The 20885-nt window shown below is 58.7% G+C and overlaps 1 protein-coding gene across 1 annotated transcript in view; it reads left to right on the forward strand.

Annotated features, from left to right (window-relative positions):
• The first annotated feature begins 5670 nt into the window (after positions 1-5670).
• Positions 5671-20885, forward strand: part of Castor2 (cytosolic arginine sensor for mTORC1 subunit 2) — a 45393-nt gene continuing 30178 nt past the window's right edge. The window contains exon 1 of the mRNA XM_027948643.2: positions 5671-5869. Within this exon, the coding sequence (XP_027804444.1) occupies positions 5757-5869 (113 nt within the window). The 5' untranslated portion in view covers positions 5671-5756. The remainder of the gene's footprint in view (positions 5870-20885) is intronic.

Below are 20885 nucleotides of genomic sequence, written 5' to 3' on the forward strand. Positions count from 1 at the left end.
CTGCCAGGAAGGACACAGAAGGCTTCCCTGGGGACACAGTGAAGTGCAAACGGGTCTTCCAGCCTGTGCAGGGGGTGGGGGGGAGCGAGGCAGAGGAGGGAGGGAGACCTTCTGGCTGGAGGGTGGAGAACGAGGCTGGGGGAGGGGACGGCAGATGGACAGAGTGTAAACAGAGCCCAGGCCACAGGCAAGCTCTGAATGCCAAGTGCTTCCATTACGGACCTTAGTTACAAGCAACAGACTCCACTCTCTTCCGTTTACACAGAAAAGGAATTTCTTTTTAAAATATTGAATTAACCATCACGGCCAAAGAGAAGCCTGAGGAGATGTGACAACGAAATGACACCGGGTGTCATGGGTGGGATCTGGGGACAGCCAAAGGATGTTAGATAAAAACTAAGGGACACGGATAAAGCATGCACTTCAGTTAATAACAATGTATCGATTTTAGCTCCTCAAATGGAACCCATCATGGAATAATGTAGGATGTTAATTATAGGGAAAACTGAGGGCAGGGTCTCTGGGACTCTTCACAATCTCTCTGTAAATGGAAAACTTCTCGAATGAAGAGCATATTTTTAAAACAGTGGAGGTAAATGGAGAAGAACTAAGCACGTACGAACTCACAATTACAGAATTGACAAAAATATGAAAAAGCTCAGTGAATTGTAACCCAAGAAAACATGCAGGTTGCAAGGTTAGACTCTGGTCTTACAAGTGGTCACCCCAGGAAAACTGGGCGCAGGATCCAGGGCTGGCTGCCTGGGAGCCACAGTCATCTCAAGATGAAAAGCTTCCTTTAAAAAGACTAAGTGGAGAGCAAATGTTGGGGAAGGCTGGAGGAACGGGTCCTGGCTTACACTTCCAGACCCTCACCCAGCACAGGGCAGCTCTGGTCTGATGAGAAAAGGAAGTTCCTCGGCTTCAACAGGCCCCACCTTCTAAGGCCCGCACATGACTTCCAGAGCTGGCTACAAGAGTCACTGCTCCCAACAGCTCCCAACAGTTCCAAAGGGGACTTTGCCACGCCTCTGTCAAGGATGGAGGCCATGACCCCACTCCTTGACACAAGCTGGGCACGTGACCACTCCCACCAAGAGATTACCATGGAAGCCACGCCCTTGTGATTTCTGAGGTTAGGTCATAAAAGGCCCTGCGGCTCGCAGCTGGCCCTCTTGGAACCCTTGCTCCTGGACCCTCCCTTGCGGTGCCCGCTCTGGAATCCAGCCACTGTGCTCTGAGAAGCCCAGGCCACATGGAGAGGCACTCCAGTCCCAGTCCCAGCTCAGTCCTACCAGGCTCTAGTCACACAAGCAGAGAAGCCTCCAGATGATTCCAGTCCCGGTGTTCAAACCTCCCCCAACCTTCACCTCTCACCAGGCAAAGGCCAGCCACCACAGGGCAAAGACAAACTGTCCCCACAGGCCCTCTCTGAACCCACGACCTGCAGAATTCATGAGTGATTTTTTTTTTAAATGTCACTTGACTCCTCTATGTGTGGGCTGCGTGTTACTTGGCAATAGTCACCAGAGCGAATTCTTGCTGCCTCCTCTGGAAGCCCAACACTCTGGGGCCACAAACACCCTGTGTTCACTCTTGACCCTGAGTCCTGCATCTCAGCCCCAGGGGGGCTGAGGAAGCTACCACCTTACAAAGACAGGTCTCACGCATGGGAATCACCACTGCAAGTGCTGGGTAACCACTGCGGACAGGTGGGACCCTGTCGATCCCAGGAAAACCAGGACATTTGGTGGCTTTCTTCCAAACACACTTGGACATTTTCTGGTACCTGAATTTTATATCAGGTTCTAAACATAACTTAATAAAAATGAAGCAAAGTTTAAATGTCAGTTGCTCATGGCACTAGCTGTATTTGAAGCACTCAGCAGCCTTATTTGTGTAATGGCTACCATATTGGAGGGGGTGAGTCTAGGAGCCAGGAAGCCCCTTCTTTTGACACAACCAACCTGGGAGGATCTGGGCTTGGGGTTAGTTTTTGTTCGTGGTGCTGGGGATTGAACCCTGTGGCACTCCACCACTGAGGTACATACATCCCCGGCACTTTTTAAAATTTTGAGCAGACAGGGTCTCACTAAGAGAGAGAGACCCAGGCTGGCCTCAAACTTGAAATCCTCCTGCCCCAGCCTCCTGAGTCAACGGGATTTCAGGCACATGCCACTGTGCTGTGTTGAGCTTGGTTTTCTTGAGATGATGTTTTGTCTCCTGGGGAAACAGGCAGAGAGTTGTGGGTAGGGCCACAGTATTCAAGAGCTACCCTGGTGACACAGAGGAGAGGGAGCAGGCATTTGGAGACCACTGTAACCATCTAGGACAGGAGAACTAGGCCCTGATATGGGACCGTGGTGGTCAAGGTGGAGAGACAGACCAGAGATGTACAGTGTATAAGTCATCAAGGCCTAAAGACTGAATAGACTCGGGGGCCCAGGAAGCAAGAGGTAGCAGGGGACTCCGGATACCCTCACTGCCACCACCAAGCTGCTCTGAAGGTGCTCAGTTTATTGACTGCTACTTAACTAAACACCCCAGAATGTGGTAGCTTAACACAGCAATAATTATTATTCTTTCCTGGGGCTCTGAGGTCTGTGAGGCTCCGGTGTCTCTTGCTCAGTGTCTGTGGTGAGATGAGCATGTCCCCACTCCTCATCTGGCGCTGCTGGCTCCCAGTTGGCACCTCAGGTGGTGAAGCCGTGGTAGGACTTCTAAGAGGTGGCCTCTGCTGGGTGGTTAACTCATTGGGGGCATCACCCTGGAAAGGGATTGATATCATTCTCTCTGGACCTTGGTCAGCTCCTGCCAGACCGAGTTGTTATAAAAGAGCAAGATGGTTCCTCCCTGTCTCTGGCTTCCTGTCTCACCATCTGATCTCTTCTATACCTACCCCTTCCATTGCAATGCCATCCCCCAAGAGGCCCTCAGCAGAGGCCAAACCAAGGGAGCTGCTCAATCTTGGACTTTCACCTTCCAAAACTGTGAGCTAAGTAAACCTCTTTTCTCTATACGTGACCTAGCTTCAGGTATTTTGATACAGCAACAGAAAATGGCCTAAGACAGAAGAGTGCATTCATGCAGTTGCCAGCTGGAAAGTCTAAGATGGCTTCGCTCACATGTCTGACAGTTGGTGCTAGCTGTTGGCAGGGGCTGGGTCCAGCTGGGTCCCTTTGACCTACTTCACTTCTCTACATGGCCTTTCAACCAGACTGCTTGACAGCATATGGGTCTCAGGACAGCATTTCAAGAGGGCATGTTCCAAGTCACTGGACTTCCAAGCACATATTCTGATATTTCATTGGCCAAACCCATGAAAGCCACAAGGTCAAAAGCAGAATCAGTGTGGGAGGACCGACCTGGAGCCATAACTATATACCATGGGAAGGAACACCAGGTGGGCTTTCATTCATGTTGGAGTTTGGCAGAGAAGAAACCAGTTAGGAATCCAGAAACCAGAGAAGGACCAGAAGAGGGGACCAAGAGAGAAGGGAATTCTAGGATGTCAGCTACCCAGCACTCACAGGGCCCAGGGCACCCCACATGCCTCGCCTAATCCCAGCCTGAACCCACCCTCAGGACTTAGGAACCTGAAAGACAGTTCCTTTAACATCTGAATATTAATTTCAGTGAAACCTTAACCACCCAATACAACTCCATGAGTGCAATTCTGCAAGTCACAGTAGTAGGGTCTAAATTCGCAAACTCTCTGAGGCACTGAGTTGCTACATACTGATAAAGCCCACAGTGTTTTCAAATATTTTTGACCCAGACTCATGAAATACCTTTATATCACCGAGTTCAGACATACACCCACATGCATGCGCACTCACTCCCCCATGGTCCAAACAAAAGTCTCTTGAGACACAGAAAAGAGAATAGTCCCATTTCCTTATATGCAATGCTCTGTGCTTTTGGCATTTGTTTTACTGCTGGTCCATTCATGGGTTGTAGCCTGCAGTCTGGAAAGTACTGACTTGGGCAGAGGTCAGAAAACTGGCCACTTTTTGCCTGTAGCCTTGTTTTTTGTTTCGTCACCTGGGTTTGACTTCTTCTTCTCCTTCTCCTTCAGGCCTCAAATGCTGTGACTTCAGACGGGCTTCTTTTCTCCTATAATATTCTGACTGGCTGACACCCAACTGCTTCACACATCTGTCTGTGACTGGTCTGGAGTTTCTATTTGGTCCTTCCAGAATCTATAGATTCTAAAGCATGGATGAATGCATTCCCCGATTATTGAACAAGTGCCTCTCGTGGAGGGTGGCTATAGCTGATACGGAGAACACAGCAGAGGGCCAAAATCACTGTCTTTATGGAGTTGAGATTTGGGGTAAGGGGGGAGCCAGACAAGTCAATAAATAAATCAGTAAACGGACAAATAAATGAATTTTGTATTAGGGATTGATAAATTCCTTAGTGAAAATAGACATGCCCAGAGATCTACCCCAGACCACAGGCTTGGTTCATACTTTTTGTGGAGTAGAAACCACCCGATATGTTCCTATCTAGCAGAAGAGGCTTGGGAGTGTGGAAGAGAAAAGCTCAGATTTTCCTCAAAAAGCTCCCAGCCTGCCCCAGCAAGTGGACCTGACCCATCATGTCCCGAAATTACTGTGCCAAAGGGCAAAGCACCAGTAACTTTAACCTAGGAAATTTCAAAATCGGCCATGCCGCGGGGAATGTTGCGGGATAGGGTCCAGCACACTGGCCCTGGGGTTGGAAGCACTTCCGATGTGGTTCATGTTTTTTTCCCCCACTCAGCCTTCGTGGTCGCCATCACCCCTTCTCCCGCGGGATAAATGGCCATCTCATTAGCTCTGCACACATGACCCTCCCGACCTGGTTACTGTGCCTGCCTTATCTCTCGCCTCTCCTGCCTCAGATTTTCCGCTGCAACAAAACCAAACACAGCGTCGTGGGGGCTTTCACGCTCCCGTGCCTTTGGACACGCTGTTCCTTCTGCCTGCAAGGCCGCTGCCCTCCACCCGCGCGCCCCCACCGGCTTCCTGCGCGCTCCCATTCACCCTTCAAAACCCAGCCTGGCTGTCCTCTGCCGGGGCTGCCCTCTGAGACCCCTCGACCACCTCTCTGTACTCCACACCCTCCTTCCGTTGGACTTCCCTGCACTGTAATTACCGATTTCTCTAAACCTCTCGCCTCCCAGACTCGGGCCTCCACTAGGCGCTGGAGTTGTTTGGGGGGGCACTCGCTGGGTACCCCAAAGCGCTTTAGCCCGGAGCCCGAGTGAGTGACAGAGCGTGCACCCAGGCTCGGGCGGGCTCCAAAAGCCGAGTGGCTCCCCTGCGGCCCTAGGGGACCCCGCGCTGCTGCATTTCCCGTGCACCGGTGGCGCAGCCGCCCAGCCCTAGACAGCCGCAGCCGCGACGCGAGGACTACAAGTCCCGGCAGGCCGCGCGCGGCGGCGCATGCGCAGCGGGCCGGCGTTTGAGTGGCAAGTTGTTTGTTACAGCGAGCACCAGCTGCTGCCTGCGCCGGGCGCCGCGCGCCGCTGCCCCGCCGCTCCGCCGCTCGGCCGCTCCGCCGGCGCTGCCTCCTTCGCCCGCCGCCGCCGCCGCTCGCGGCCCCTCGCAACTTGGCGGCCTCCCTGCCCGGGACGCGGCCGGGCCCGGCGCCGAGCTCGCGGTCCCCGGGCCGGCTGCCCGCGGCGGCTCGGTGCCGGCTGGGCGCGGAGGGGGCGGGGGCCGCGGCTCGCCCCCCGTCGATGAGCCGCCGCGGAGCGCGGGCGGACGATGGAACTCCACATCCTGGAGCACCGGCTGCAAGTTGCCAGCGTCGCCAAGGAGAGTATCCCGCTCTTCACCTACGGCCTCATCAAACTTGCCTTCCTGTCCTCCAAGACCAGGTGAGCGCGCGGGGACGCGGCGCCGGCCGGGGACAGACAAAGGGGCGCTCCCGGCGCTGTCCTCGCCGCCGCGCTGCAAAACAACTTCGGCCCCGAGCGCCCCCCCGCCGGCGCCCGCTCGCCGGCCCCGCAGGTCCCCGCGGGTCCCCGCCGCTGTCGTCCCCGGCCGCGGCCCCCTCTCCGAGACCCGGGCCCAGGGACGCAGGGACCGGGCGGAATGAATGAGCGAGCGCACGAACGAATGAATGGAAAACAGGTGTGGGGACGCGGCCGGGGGACCGGCTCGGCCCGGGCCCGGCCCCTGTCGCCGCGGCCGGGGAGGCGAGCGCCGAGCGCGGCCACCGGGGCAGAAAACCGAGAAATCCTTAGTGGACGCTCGTCCCCAGGTGCCGGCGAGGGTCGCGCGCCGGGGGCAGGGCTGGGGAGGGGCTGCCGGCGAGGGTCGCGGCGATCCTTTCTCCTTGGGGTCCAGGGAAGTGGGGGGGTCGAGCCGTGAAAGGGGAGGAGCTGGCGTGTTTATGGATCAGCCTCGAGGCTGGGCTTGGAGGCTGCAGGGGGAAGACAGTTGAAGGCCTGGGAGGTAAAAGGAGGAAACGGGAAGACCGATTCTCCAGGGCTGGCTGAGGGTTGGCTTGGTGAGCCCCCACAGGGCTTCGGATCAGGGTTTTTGTTTTTCTGTTGTTTTTTGTTTTTTGGTTTTTTTTCCCCCCTAGGAGTCTGAGCCCTGTGGAGTGCGACCTAGCTGCTGTAACTTAAGTCCCTTGTTTGCCTACCATTGTGACAGTTAAAAGGGATAATGAAGTTGTTGCTGTTTTGTTTGTTTGTTTGTTGTTTGGGCAGGGGAGGGGGTTGGGGGCAGAGATGGTTCTCCCTCTCTGCAAAATGAATGAATATGTTACAGGTCAAGGTTAAGTTAAAATGACAGCTTCCCCCCCCTGCACCCCCCCTCCCCCGGCTGTCCCCTTTGGCACTGAGCTCAGGGGACACAGGGAAATAATTCATTCCAAGCCTGTTATTTGCCTGTTAAAGTTCTTGCTTGAAAATCTCACTTTAATGTGACTGAGCCCGGAGCCCAGGCCGGCCATTGTTTGGGAGACAGAGCCAGATCTGCCCGGGGCCCTGTTTACTTTCTGCTGGGCTGCCTCCTTAGTGGGGTCTGAGGTTTGGGAGCCCTTTGCCTGTGGAGAGCGCTGGCTTCTTTGATTGCAAAAGGTAATCATTAAACAGGTCATTTGAAAACAAAAGCCTGCAGCTCAGACTCCACACACACCCCCCAGCACACAAAGCCCACTTTGGCTGTTTGGATCCCGCATCTACCTGCCCTGTGTCCCCCACTCCTGGCCAGTCTTGAAGGTCCAAGAAATCTTTGTTTTTTCAACTCCTTCCCCAAACTCGGAGTCCCCCTGCACCCCAGTAGCCTCCTGGCTGATTTCCTGGCCACCATTCTAAGGGGGGAATGGTATCCAGGCCTGGGTGCTGGGAGGATGGGCACTTGGGAGCAACAGAAGGTGGGGTGGGCTCCCTCTGTCCCTTTCCCTTTGTGGAGGGACTGGCCCGGTCCATCACTCCCCCACAAGGGGTCCAGTTTGGAGGACTCAAAAATAGGCCTTGCCCAGGGTGAGCCTCACTGGCCTGTCTGACCACAAGGAGACCTTCCCTCCCTGGGTCCCCCTTCTCCCTCTCCTTCCAGAGGCAGGCAGGCAGAGGAGGCCCAGGTGAAGGGTATGGTCTCTAGATGACTCAGAGGTCAAAGGTCATCTCCGGGTCTCCCAGGTCTGGCTCTAGAAGGTGCTGAGCACACTTGTCAAATGACTGAGGACCTGCCAACGCTCGCACTCTGAACCCAGGCGTGGCTTCAGCTTGTGGCCAGCCCTCACTGCCCGAGTGGCCGAGGCCAAGTCTTTCTCTTTCTTTGGCTCTCGCTTTGTCTCTCTGGGTCCACTAGTTTCCACACAGCTGCTCTGGAGGGCTCTTTAAATGGCTTCTTAGTGAGTGTAAAAGGGGTGCTGGGGTGTGGACCTATTAATTGAACTGTTTCCAGTGATCAGCCACCCAGGTAGTACTTTTGTTCCCTGTGAGTCTTCCCACAGTGCCTGTCCCCACATGGTGGCCCAGAACCCTGTCACCACCCCACTCCTCAAAACCTTTTTAGCCCAAATTAGTACAGCATCCACTGAGATCTCTGAGCTGCATGTTTAAAATTTTTCAAGCTAGGTGCCGTGGCACACACCTGTAATCCCACTACTGGAGACCCAAGCAGGAGGATAGCAAATTCGAGGCCAGCCTCAGCAACTTAGCAAGACCCTGTCTGAGAATAAAAAAAAAAAAAATGACAAGTGCTGGGATGTGTCTCAGTGGTAATCACCCATGGATTTGATCCCCAGTACTGCAAAAAAAAGAAAAAGAAAAGAAAAATTTTCAGTCACTCTCTATAGGATCAAACCCTCAGCGTGGCACTCAAGGCCTTTGGGAATCTGGATCTTCAATCCTTGACTTTAGCCACCCCCCAGCAAATACTCCAGTGACCCACAATTCACCTCCTTCCCTTCACACTTCCATGCTTCACACCTGAACATCTTTCTTCTCTTCCTGTTTCAACCCTTAAGATCTAGCACACTGTCACCTTCCTGAGCCCTCCCCCCTCTGGAGTCTGCCCAATGGGGAGGAAAATGGCATGGGGGACCTCACTTTGTGGGTCCTTGAGATGCTGAGCTATCCTGCCCCTGCCTCTGCAAGACCCAGAGCCTGGTTCAAAGAAAGAACTAGGCCCTGCAGTAGAGTGGGGTTGGGGGCGGGGCCTAGCAGGGTTGGGAGGAGCCTGGGAGGCTTCCTGGAGACAGCTGAGCCTGAATCTGGACCGAAGGGCTTTCATTGGGATTAGTCAGGTGGCAAAGGGTTTGGTCCAGCGTGCCCAGGGCAGGACAGTCGGTGAAAGAGGTGTGATACCTGCTTTTCAAAGAAGGGACCTGGGGCTCAAAGTTACGTAACTCACCCGAGGTCACATAACAAGCCATAGAGCCCGGGACTCAACCTGCATCCAGGTGGCTCAAGCGCAGAGTTTTCATAATTGAAAGTTGCAGGTGGCACCTGGGCAGTGACGGCCAGTCCCTCTGTTTGCAGTGCACAGTTTTGAAAGATTAAGGAGCGCAGACTTGAGGAGCCGGCCCTCCTCTGTTTCCTAGCCCTGGCACCCGCAGGGCTGGTCACTCGTCACCTGCAGGTAGACGCAGGACCTATCACTTGCCCCTGCCTCGCTCCCCAGCTCCGGCCCTCAGCATGTGTCGCCTGGTTGTCTTATCCTCCCCCTGAGATGATGACCCTGCATCCCAGAAAAGTGTCTCATTGTCCACTCCCCTCCGTGGTGGGCGATGATGGGGGCCACCCACTTTGCTGTGCCGTCCATGGAGGTGAGGACACTAGGTCGGGAGGAGAACCACTGTTCAAGGTCTCAGGGCTGGGGAGAAGCAGAGGTGGGATATGAACCCGGCCCTCCTCCACTGCCCAGGCACGGGGCTTTGTGGGCACATAGTGCCTGGGGGGTTCCAGCCCACACCGAGGGACCCAGGTCTCAGCCAAGTATTTGCCGGAGTCTCTTATGAGTGCCCAGGGCTGGAAGCCCCCTTGAGGCAGGTCACCTCGGGAGCACTCCCCGCCCTGCCCCACTCTGGACAGCTGGCCCACGGTCATGGTCGCTGGGTGCACTCACTCTTGGCCTGAAGTTAGGGGCGGAGACCAGGGGAGGGAAAGCAGAGCCGTCCCCAGATGGCCCCCTCGCCCTCCGTGGCCCTCCCTGCCAGGCTCTCCAGCCCCACGATTGTTTCTAGTCCCTCACGAGCCATGGATCCGCAGAGTCCAACCTCCGCGGCCTTCAGGCCTCCATTCCATCTGCCTCCTCTGCTGGGAACTGTGCTCCTCGCACACCCCCTCGGCCTGCCTGCTCGTCCTTCAGGTCCTGGGTAGCCCCCTCCTCCAGGAGGTCCCCTGCACACCACAGACCCGGCTCCGTCTCTGGAAGATGAAAGGCAGTCTCGGAACCTCAGTGGGAGGCCCTGGACTGCAGCAGGCCCTGACTGGACTGACCTAAAAAGAAGTTGGAACCTCGAGTGACAGATGAGACACCGAGAGCCAGGCTGTCCTGGGGGCTGTGGCTTGGATCTTCCCACCTCTCCACTTGGCCAACCTTGATATGGCAGCCGAGCTCTGGGGTCACAACTGGGGCAGCCTGTGGCGTCAGGGGCCATCGGGAGGAAGCCCCACCAGGGCAAGGGCTGCTGCCCCTGAGAAAACCTCTCCAGGGGCCCTGTCCTGCCCAGGCTTCCTTGCTCATTGGTTGGAACCAGGTCATGTGAACTCGCCTCAGCCAATCACTGGCACAGGGAATGAGACCACCATGGGCCAATCAGAGTTCCCTGCTGAAGGAGGGGCTGCCCCTGGGAACCTCTGTGGCTGTGGCTGAGGCGGGCTGTGTGTGCCCCCGTGACAGAGACCCCGTCCCATTGAGGCCGAGCCCGAGTGCTGGCACAGAGAAGCCTCCACACTCAGACAGCATGTGAGCTCCTGACCAAGGTGGGCCCACAGTGCCGCCCCTCTGCCTCGCTTCCTGGACCCCAGCCTCACCCAGGTCTGCAAGTCCAGCCACCACAGGGAGGGCCTCAGAGCCTGGGGACCCGCTGGAGGGACTGGAGATGTTCAGCCTAGATGCCAGGCCCACTCACTCTTCATGTGGAGTAAGGCTCTCTGGAGTTGGAGGTGCTCTCTGTACCCCGTGAGGCAGGTGTGGGGACAGGTGACAAGACACAGCAATGATAGGCACTTAGTTCAGCTGGGCGCTACTCTGTTGCTCCTTTAACCTTTACAGCAGCCCACAGAGTGGGGGCCCCACTTTACAGATGAGGAAACCGAGAGAGTCAAGGGCCCAAGGGCACCCAGATGTGGCAGGACTGGGACTTGAACCCGGGAAGGAAGCCTGGCTCAGGATTTGCCCCAGGACCATTCGGCCCAACGTCCAAGCAGAGTGGACTGGACTCCCGTCCAGGAGCCTCTTGACGGAGCGTTGTGGAGAAGCCACGGCAGTGCGGCTGGGGAGGCTGTCATCTCCAGTCTCATCCTAGAAAGTGTGTCACACTTGATTGGCAGGAAAGGCAGGTGGGCGGCTGTGCAGGGAGCTGTGCCCTCCGAGCCCCTCGCATGGGCTCCTGTCTGTTGCGGCCTGAGCCTGTGCCCCCTGTGGCTCCTGCGCCCCATTGTGCCCTCAAGCCAGAGTGAGCGCTGGCTACTAACGAGGCCTTTGTGGGAGAGAAGCTGAAAGCTGCGGAGAGTTTGCCCAGATGCTCCTTGCTTCCCCAGGTGCACAGGCCAAGGCCACCAGCCACCGTTTGATGGCTGTTGAGGGAAAGACGAGCTGACAGGGATTTAGGCTTCGGGGAGGCTTCCAGGGAACCAGCGCTGCTGCATCCCGGCACTGGACCTTGAGCAAGTTACCCGTCCTCTCTGTGTGTTCAGCTACCTGTAGCACAGCGATGGTGACCGTGCCCCGGGGACTTCATGAGGAGCAGCCCATCGACCGCATGGGGTGGCACTGCTGCTGTGTGCTCCAGTAAGAGATGGCCCAGAGAGAAACACCCCGGCTCAGCTGGCTGGCGCCAGTCTGGGGGGCAGAGCTGATGCCACGTTCTGATTCTACGAGGTAGACATTCTGCCGCTTCCCTGGGAGGACAGGCTCATTTTTAAGCAGGGGGGCACCAAAATGCTCTGGGACCTCAGCGCTGCCAGCAGGAAAGGCTTCCTAGAGGAGGTGGCGCCAACTGAGCCGAACTCGCGTTGGGATGGGAAGACGTCGGGGTGCTGGGGTGGAGGGAGACAGGCCTGCAGGGGGCTGGAGGGGAGGGCGGGAGGGCCCGGGCAGGTGGGAGAGCATGAGGCTGGTCCCACATGGGGCGGCTGTCTGGTCAACCCACCGGATCCCTGTGATGGGAAGAGCATCGTGAGCAAAGGTCTGGACGCTGGAAAGAAGGGACCCGTGGGGGACAGGTGGCCAGCCCAGGGTTGGTGCAGATGGAATATTCGTTCAGGAAGAGACCCCCAGGTGGCTGCTGTGTGCGGAATGAGTTCCTGTCCAGGGGGCAGAGAAGACGTGTGTTCCCACCAGGGGAGGGGAGCAGACACCCAGGGGAGGCACGCTGAGGGCAGGGCGGCCCACATGGAGGTGGTGCGGGACCGGGCTTCTGTCCTCTGTCCAGCTCCCTGGCCGCATCGCTGCCTTGCTGCAGTCCTCAGGCCGCCCCTGCTCCTGGCTTGCAGCCCGGCGTGGCATGTGAATGTTCTTGACATGATGTCTTCTATCCTCTCTGGCCTTATCCTGCCCCTCCCCCAGAATGTGCCTCATTTTAGGACAACCGTGGGAGTTTTAAAATACCCCAAATTCTGCCAATGTTCCCTTTAAAGCTAGACCCCTCCTTTTCCCCTCCCACCTTAAATGTCTGCCTCGGTGACTCTTATAACAGGAGAAGGTGGCAGAGTGATACCCACAGTCCCCGGTGGCTCCACCTGGTGCTTTCTGTCTCTCTGTCCCTTGTCCTGTGGGAAACGGCTGCCATGCTGTGAGGATGCTCAAGCAGCCCTGTGGAGAGGCCCAGGCTGCTGCCCCAGGCAGGCCCTCAAAGGATCACACAGCCCCGTCAGCCTGGACTGTAACCTCCAGAAGGATCCTAGACCAGAACTGCCCCACTGAGTCACGCCCAAACTCCTAAAGCCTAGGAATTGAGAGATTAAAAAACCTGTTGTTTCCAGCACTGAGATTCAGGATAGTTTGTTATGTCACAGTAGATAACTCAGGAAATGACTGTGTCATTCCTCTTTCAAATGGGGCCATTTCAAGAGCAGCAGACAATAACAATAACTGCCCCGGACAACAGGGCAAGCCAGAACGTGTCCTGGCCCCACCATCCATCCCCCTGGTCCCCTGGAGTCCTGACACTTAAAGAGTCACCTACTCTGGGGCTAGGGATGTGGCTCAAGCGGTAGCGTGCTCACCTGGCATGCGCAGGGCACTGGGTTCGATCCTCAGCACCACATAAAAAAATAAAAAATGAAGATGATGTATTCTCCAAGAACTAAAAAATAAATATTTTTTTTAAAAAAAGAGAGTCACCTACTCCAGGGAAGCCATCCTGGGGCGGGGACCACAATGCTCGGAATGTAGGCTGGGACAGCGGGTCCCATTCCATCCTCACCCCAGGTTCCTGTCCAGGCCCCAGGACTGGTGTTCCGTGGTATCATCTCCCAGGGGTCGAGAGCAGTCACCATAAAGGCTGCGAGGTCTCTTCCGCTGGTTTCTTTAGCACCAGAGCAGTCAGCTTCTTGATGTCCCCAGACCAACCTTCGGCGATGGCTCAGCACCACACCTTGGCACAGAAGATGGGCCGCCGAGGCCCACAGAAACTGCCCACCCATCTCTGTGGCCACTCAGTTTGTGTTGGAGGAGACACGGGCCTCGGGCGGTCACGCTCGTCCTCCGGCTGACACTGGGCTGCCTGAGCCCTGGGCTCACTGGCCCCGCGGGTCCTGTTCTGCAGCCACATTATCAGCATTACTTTAGTCACGGGGACCAAGAGACAGAATGGCCCTCGTGTCCAGCAACGTGTCCATGTGCCATGACTTGGGCACTGAGGGAGTCTGTTCTGGCACAGGGTGAGGAGGGGGCACCATGCAAAGTGAAGCCCACCTGACCCACGAGGGCCAGGACACGCCTGCACCTACCACACCTACCACGAGGGCCCGAGGAGTCCGCTTGCAGAGACGGGACTTCGGGGCCACCGTCCAGCTGCGTGGGCCTGCAGCAGTGCCTGGCAGGAGGGGCCTGGAGACAGCGGTAGTGACGTTCCTCGGCAGTGCAGACTTCTGGGTCCACAGCGCTGGACGCCTCAACAGCAAGGGGATTAGCGCCTGTGCGTTTTACCATCATTTTTTTTTTTAAATAAGAAATTAATTTTTTAAACGGGTGTTCATTGAACACCAGTTTTTGGGAAGTGGTACCAGGGATGAACCCAGGGGCCCTCGACCACTGAGCCCCACCCCCAGCCCTATTTTGAATTTTATTTAGAGACAGGGTCTCACTGAGCTGCTTAGGGCCTCGCATTTGCTGAGGCTGGCTTTGAACTTGGGGTCCTCCTGCCTCGGCCTCCTGAGCACTGGGTTCCAGGTGTACCCACTGTGCAGCTATTGAATGCCATTTCGCGGGTGCGTCCCAGGGCTGAGGTGCACGGGTTCCTCGCCACTGCACCGCTGGCCCCGGAGGACAGTGGTTCCTGCGTTTTCCTCCCCCGCTGTCAAGGGGCTGCCCTGGCTTCTGCTGCCGCATGGAAGGGGCTGCAACTTGCAGCTGTCAACACTTCGAGACCCACAAGAGCTCTGGGTCCAGACATGCTGAGGGGGGGACACCCTGGCCCTGCCAGCCTCGCCCTTCACCTGAGGTTTGCTGAGACCCAAGGATCTGTCCTGGCCCCAGGGGATACCAAACGGAACCAGGTCACAGTTCCTGAGTTTACAGGGCTGGTCGTCTTGCCCAAGTCAGTGGACAGATCAGGGAACCTCAGGCAGTGGCCAAGTGCTGTGACATCACTGCAGCAGCAGGTACCAGGGGTGGGAAGCAGCTGGTTACTGCTGGACCTGCGGGCCACCTGCAGTGGTCTGTGAACTTCCCAGGTGACAAGCAGGGGCTGGCCATGAAGATGCAGGGGAAAGGTAACAGCCAGCACAGAGACGGGAGCCTCCTCCCTGGTCAGGACAACTGCTGCCCAACACAGTAGCCTGTGCTGGTGGGGAGCCGGGTGGGAGCAGGGCCGGGGGCGTGACTGGCCCACCCACTGCGAGAACAGCACAATGGCTCCCCACGAAGCTGAGGGTAGACCGCCGTGGGGTCCAGCAGCTCCTTCCACGCGTGAACGTGACCCCAAACCAGGAGACGGCCTCGAGAGCCCCGGGCACACCCACGCCCTGGCAGGACACGCACAGTAGCCAGAGCTAACGCTCCCCGCCATCCCTCGGCGATGAGCGGATCCTCAGTGGGCGGTCCCCGCGCACCCGAGGATCATCCAGCCTTGAAGAGGACCCGCTGACCTGGGCCACGTCGGGACAATCCCTGAGGGCACTGTGCCAGACACCGAAGGACGCGGTGCCTGGTGCCATGGGTGTGGGGGCCTCGGAGTGGTCGGATCCACAGAAACGGAAGCAGGTGGCGGTGCCCGGGTCGCGGAGCCGTGTGGAGCTTCAGTTTCCTAAGACGGAAGAGCCCCGGAGACATGGCAGCCACAGCTGCCCAGCAGTGTGAAGGGCTTCGCATCCCTCAGGGTGATCACGATGGCGGTGTCCTCACGATGGCGGGTGTCTCTGCTCCGCACACTTTGCCTCGATTTTGAGAACAGCGGAAAAGGGAGCCTGGCAGGCGGGCAGAGCCAAAGGGCCGTGTGGCCACCGCAGATGGAGCCAGGGGTTGCCCGGTGAGGCCAGTGCCCTGGTGACTCACCCTGTGTCACCTCAGGGAAACCGAGGCACCGCATGCTTTAGCAACTTGTCCGAGATCCCAGAACCCAGTAAGAGGAGGAAAGACGTTCCTGTAACAGCTTTACGAGGTGCCACCGCAGCCCTGCCGCTCAGCCTTTTCAAGTCTGACTCGTGGCTCCCAGCAGTCAGAGCTGCACACCCAGCTCCATGTCTAATTCCAGAACATTCTCACCACCCAAAAGGGAACATACCCAGGGAGCAGCCATTCCCCGTCTCCTCTCCCTGATCCAGCAGCACCGATCCACTTCCTGTCTCTCTGGGCTCGCCCAGTCTGGAAACTTCACGTGGGTGGAACTTTATCAGATGTGGTCTTTCATGGCTGACCTCTTTCCCTTGGCAGGGTGTCCTCAAAGTTTGTCCATGTTGCTGGCAGTGCTTTTTATAGTTACATACTACTCCATTACGTGGATATACCACGTTCTGCTTATCCACTGGTGGACATTTAGATTGTTTCCACATGTGAGCTGTTGTGCTGTGAATGGCCATGTACAGGTTTTTGGGTGGACATACCTTGTCTTTCTCTTGCACACATGCACATGGCACAGCTGGGTCACGTGGTAATTCTGTTTAAATTTTGAGGAACTGAGCATCCTGTTTTCCACAGAGTCCCACATGCCCAAGGAGTGTGGATTTGAACCCACATCTCTGGCTCACAGCCCATGCACTAAGCCAGGACCACCAGGAACTCGGAAGCCCATGGAGCCTGGGGGCCTTCCCAACTGAGGCCCACAGTCTGGGGACTAGACTCCTGTGGGACCCCATGGCCCTGGCCTCCGCACTCAGCCTCCCTGGCCTTCTTGTTTCTGGCTCTTCTCCCCCTGCGGTGCCCTTACGCACTGGCAGTGTCACCCGCCACAACCCCTCCCCAGAGGGGGAACCCCCTAATGTAGCTCCCAGAGACACGAGACCCACTTACAGGGAAACCCTGTGGCCCTGCAGCTTGGGGACTGGTCCCCTCTAGGCACCTGCGCAGGTCTGGCACGCGGGACAGGCAACCCAGCCCTCATCCACAATGGACGTCCCGAGGACCAAGGAGGGTGCTGGAAGGGGACACGGACCCTCACACAGTGGGCCCTCGGGGCCCTCAGACTGGGCCCTCGCCCCGAGCCCATAGAAATGGGCGGGAGGGCGGCCGCCCCACTCCGAGACCCTGGAGCCTGGGGAGTGGCACGGTCCGAGGCCCTGTGAGGAGGTGGGTGAGGCCAGCAGGGTGAGTTGGCCATGCTGGGGAACCAGGTGGGGACGGGAGCCCAGGTCACCAGCCCCAGTAGGACCTGGGGCTCAGCCACGGTGTCCTGGGAGAACTGAAGTGCTGGTGACAGAGAATGGCAGGCTGGCCACCATCTCCCTGCTCAGGGAGGGCACCCCTGACTGCAGATCCCGGGAACAGAGCCTCAGTGTCCCTGAACCCCCCTGCCCTCCCTGGTCCTCGCTGTGACGGTGGCTCAGCCCACTCAGGCCACAGGCCAGCCTGTGCCAGGCGCTTCAGACAGGTTCTCAGCTGGGGTGCCACGTCACCTCCCCAATGCACAGACGGGAGCTGGGGCCCCAAGGGGAGGGACCGGCCGTGCACCTGGCAAGCGGAGGAGCAGTCTGACTTAGGAGCCCCGTGCCCCTCCCGCCCTACAGGGGGACAGAGACCATAGCCAGCCAGAAGAGCTAGCCGTCATAGCCCCCTGGTCACCACCTGGAGGAGCACTGTTCTCAAGAGGTGGGACCTTGACTCCTGACTGGGACAAAGGTCCCCAAGTCCCTCCAGGCCTGCTACACACATCCACATCAGCCTTGTCCCCTCTCCCACAGAGGGTGGGGACAGGTCAGGGAGAGCCCAGGGTTCAGGCCCAGGGTTCAGGCCCCGGCATGGCCTGGCCTACCGGGCTGGTCCATCACCTGGGCTGGGCTGGGCCGGGCCTGTGGTCAGTGACTGGGCAGGCTGGCTGCCTGGGGCGGAGCTCTGTCTTTCTGTCTGACCTTTCCCTGGTGCAGGCCTGTCTGGATGCCCACCCTGTGCTGGGCGCTGGTGTCCGTGGGGCCTGGACCCTGCTGCCTGAGAGGAGGGCAGCTCCCCAGGCCTCAGGATGTGGCAGGAGGTGTAGAGGGTTCTGGGAGGAGGTGTAGGTGGTGCGGGGTCGGTGTCCAGGGCCAAGGAGGTAGAGCCCGGCTTGAAGCCAGATAGGAGGGCAGTGTCAGTTCAGAGGAGGGACAGGTGCAGCACCAGGGAAGCCCCTGTGGCCACCAGGGGCTGGACATAGGCGCGAGAGGAGGAGACTGGTGACTGCGTGGCTCCCAGCTCAGGTCACAGCGGGCTGGGGGGTACTGTGGCCTCCACTCCACCCGGCCTCCTGTCCGCTCTGACCCAGTGCTGCCAAGGGTACCTTGCCCTGAGGTCCCCCACCTCCCGTGGGGGGTGAGAAGAACACTCTCGCCCGCCCAGCAGGGGCCAGGAGGTTCACTGACCCTTCCGCTGGCCAGTCACATGAGGCACATCCTTCCTGCCAGGCAGCTTGTGGCCTTTCACAGAGAGTTGGGCTCTCAGGCCTCGGTTTCTTCATCTGTAAAAGGGACAGTGACACCGGCTTGGCCGGGCTGGCAGAATCTCATCTGTGGTTCTAGGCTGGTGACTTCATCTGCCCCTGCGTTTCCCTTACTCTCACCTTTCCTGTCTAGGGAACTTGGGTGGCCCTGGGTGAGGCCTGGGGTGCTGGCCATGGGCAGGGGACACTTCATAAGACGGACTTGCTGTCTGGCCTCCTGGGCCTCCTCCCTGCGGGCTCCTCAGCCGCTGGAGCTCCACCAGGCTGCTCGGGCAGCTCCCAGGGGACGACAGGTGTAAGCCAGCTGGGAGGCACTGGAGGGGACACTGGGTCATGAGACGCCGACTCAGCCAGCAGGCGGCCGTGTTGACTTTAGGTGTGAGTCCCCTATTCCAGGCAGCTGAGGCCACCGTGGCCGGGAGTCCTGGGCCGGCCACAGGACGGTGGGTCTCGGCCATAGCTTCACCCCAGGCCAGCGGGTGACCTCCCCCTGGCCAGTAAGCAGAGCCCTGCTGCCAGGAGCCCACTGTGGCCTGTGAGGCAGGGGCAGCTGGGGCCCAGCCCCGGGGACTTGAGGAGGAGGAGGAGGCACCAGGCCAGCGGTGGCAGGAGGCCCGGCACTGAGGCCTGTAACAGGACCTTGGTCACTGGGGGCGAGCGAGCCTCGCCCACCCCGTCGCCAACACCGCGTGCTTGGGCCGGGTGCCACCACACTGGCTCAGGGGCAGGGCCCTCGCCTGGTGTGCACAAGGCCCTGGATTTCGTCCCCAGCACCAGTACCTCAAAATTAAATAAATGCCCAGTACTTGTCCACTGCAGGCTGGACCGAGCCCGAAATAAAAACCAGCATTTTTCTTTCATGGATTAGGATCAAAAGAGGAAGAGACTCTCCAAGGCCCTGGGCTGGGCCCTGGTCCATGTGGGCCCTGGGGCCTGGCGGTGGTGTCTGGTGGTGGGGACTTTGTTCTGTGAGGAGGGACCTGTGGCCATGGCAAGGGATCTGGAGCTGCTGGCGATGGCTTGGGACGGGACCCGGCTTCTCTTGTCACCTGTGCTCTCCTGACGCCACAATGGTGGGGGTGGGGACATCTGGGCTTCGACTCAGACGGAGGCTGCCTAGGCTGGAACCATGGGTTGGAAAGTTCTAGAACTGCACTGCCCACCCTGGCAGCCTCGAGTCACAGGCCGCTGTTCGTATTTGACTTAATCAAGATTTCAGACCCGCTTCCTTGGCCACGCTGGCTCCGCCTCAGCAGCCAGCACTCGTACTGGACAGTGTGAGTGCACACATGACCTTCCAGAAGGTTCACTTGAGCTGTCCGGGCTCAGGGATGGGTGGGGCAGGGGCCCATGGGTGCACCTGGGCTCCTCTGGGCAGAGCCGTCAGGCGCGGGGTGGCGAGGTGGCCTGTGCCCACAGGAGTTGCCAGCAGGCCGCCGTGTGAAGCCCTGGCCCTCGGGCTGGCTGTCCACCCCCGCCCAGCGCCCCACCTCCAGGTGCCTTCCCATCCCCACCTCCTCTCATTGCCACACCTGTGTCCCCAGCCAGCCCAGAGCTGGACACTGTCCTACTACAGGAGTGGCCCGGAGCGCAGGACAGGCCCCGGCTTGCTGGGAGTGGCAGGGACACTCGCCCTCTTCCCAGGCTCCTGAGAAGCTGCTTCCAGGAAGGGCCTGGGGGGCGGCTTGCCCGGGCATGGACACTGCTGAGCGGCTGGGCGCTGCTGCCCAGGCTTCGGGCTTGCCTGCTGGAGGGTTCCGGAAGGAGCCCCGCAGGTCCCGGCTGGCGGCTGGCCTTGACAACCTGCGGTACAGACAGACGGATGCGGGCCATTGAAGTCTTCCGGCCAGCCCCTTCCTGACCCCCACCAGCAGGCAACACAGGACCCTGGGGTTCTGCAGGCCGTGGCTTAGGTCCCCTGGTGCCGCTGACACTGTCCCCTAAGCAGTCACACATCTACTTTGCCCTCAGGAAGTTGCTCCTAAAACCAACGGAGCCCCTCTGGGGTCCAGGGAAGGAAAGCGGGGCACAGGAGGCCGCGTGTCCCCGGGTCCACCCAGTGGGTTCAAAACCTCATCAGCATTTGAACATGAGGGCGGCCACAGAACTGGCCTCCATCTTTCGTGAAACATCATGGGACGGTCCTGCGGTCCAGGCCCACACGGTGGCTGTCCTGGCTGGGACGGGGGCTCCCCAGGCACCGCAGTCCCTTCCCCTCCCAGTGTCCCCCAGCTGAGGCTGGTACTGGCCGACTTCTCGGGTGTAGGAAAACGTGTCCCTGCTACAGTGTCCCAAGAGGGCAGGGAGGGAAGGGACTGGAGGCCCGGGTTCCCTGGTGGAGGGGAAGAGTCTTCCCGGTGTTTGGGGGACAGAGTGGGTCGTGGGCCTGGAGTGTCCCTTATCCCTCTGTGCCTGCAGTGAGCACTACGCCCTGCTCTGACCATCCCCAAGTTCTTCCTGGACTGGGGTCCTTCCAGGAAGGACACATTCGCGTCCCGACTCCAGCAGACCCTGGGACTACGAGAAGTGATGGTGACAGCTCCTCGTGGTGCTCCTGAGGTCCTTTCAGGAGGGGCCGCTCTGTCGTGACCAGACGTAGGCCTCCGTTGCTGGTCCTGCGAGGCCGTGGGTGGAGCCCGTGGTGGGCATCTTGGGTGTTGGGTTAGCCCCGTTTTTCGGGCGTGTCAGTGAGGGCGTTCCCATCAGCAGACGGTGCAGGAATGTCCATCTCAACATGGCCAGCCCCCATCCAGTCAGCCGAGGCCTGGAGGGAGCAGAGAACAGGTGCAGCCACAGCCCCTCTGTCCTGGAGTGGGGCTCTCCGCCCTTGGTGACGAAGCTCCAGGCTGCCTGGCCCTTGGACTTCAGGACTCACGCCAGTGACCCGAGGTCCTCAGCCTTCAGCCTGGACTGAAGTTCCA

This window comes from Marmota flaviventris, chromosome 19, assembly GCF_047511675.1.
Source record: "Marmota flaviventris isolate mMarFla1 chromosome 19, mMarFla1.hap1, whole genome shotgun sequence".
In the NCBI taxonomy this organism is placed as follows: Eukaryota; Metazoa; Chordata; class Mammalia; order Rodentia; family Sciuridae; genus Marmota; species Marmota flaviventris.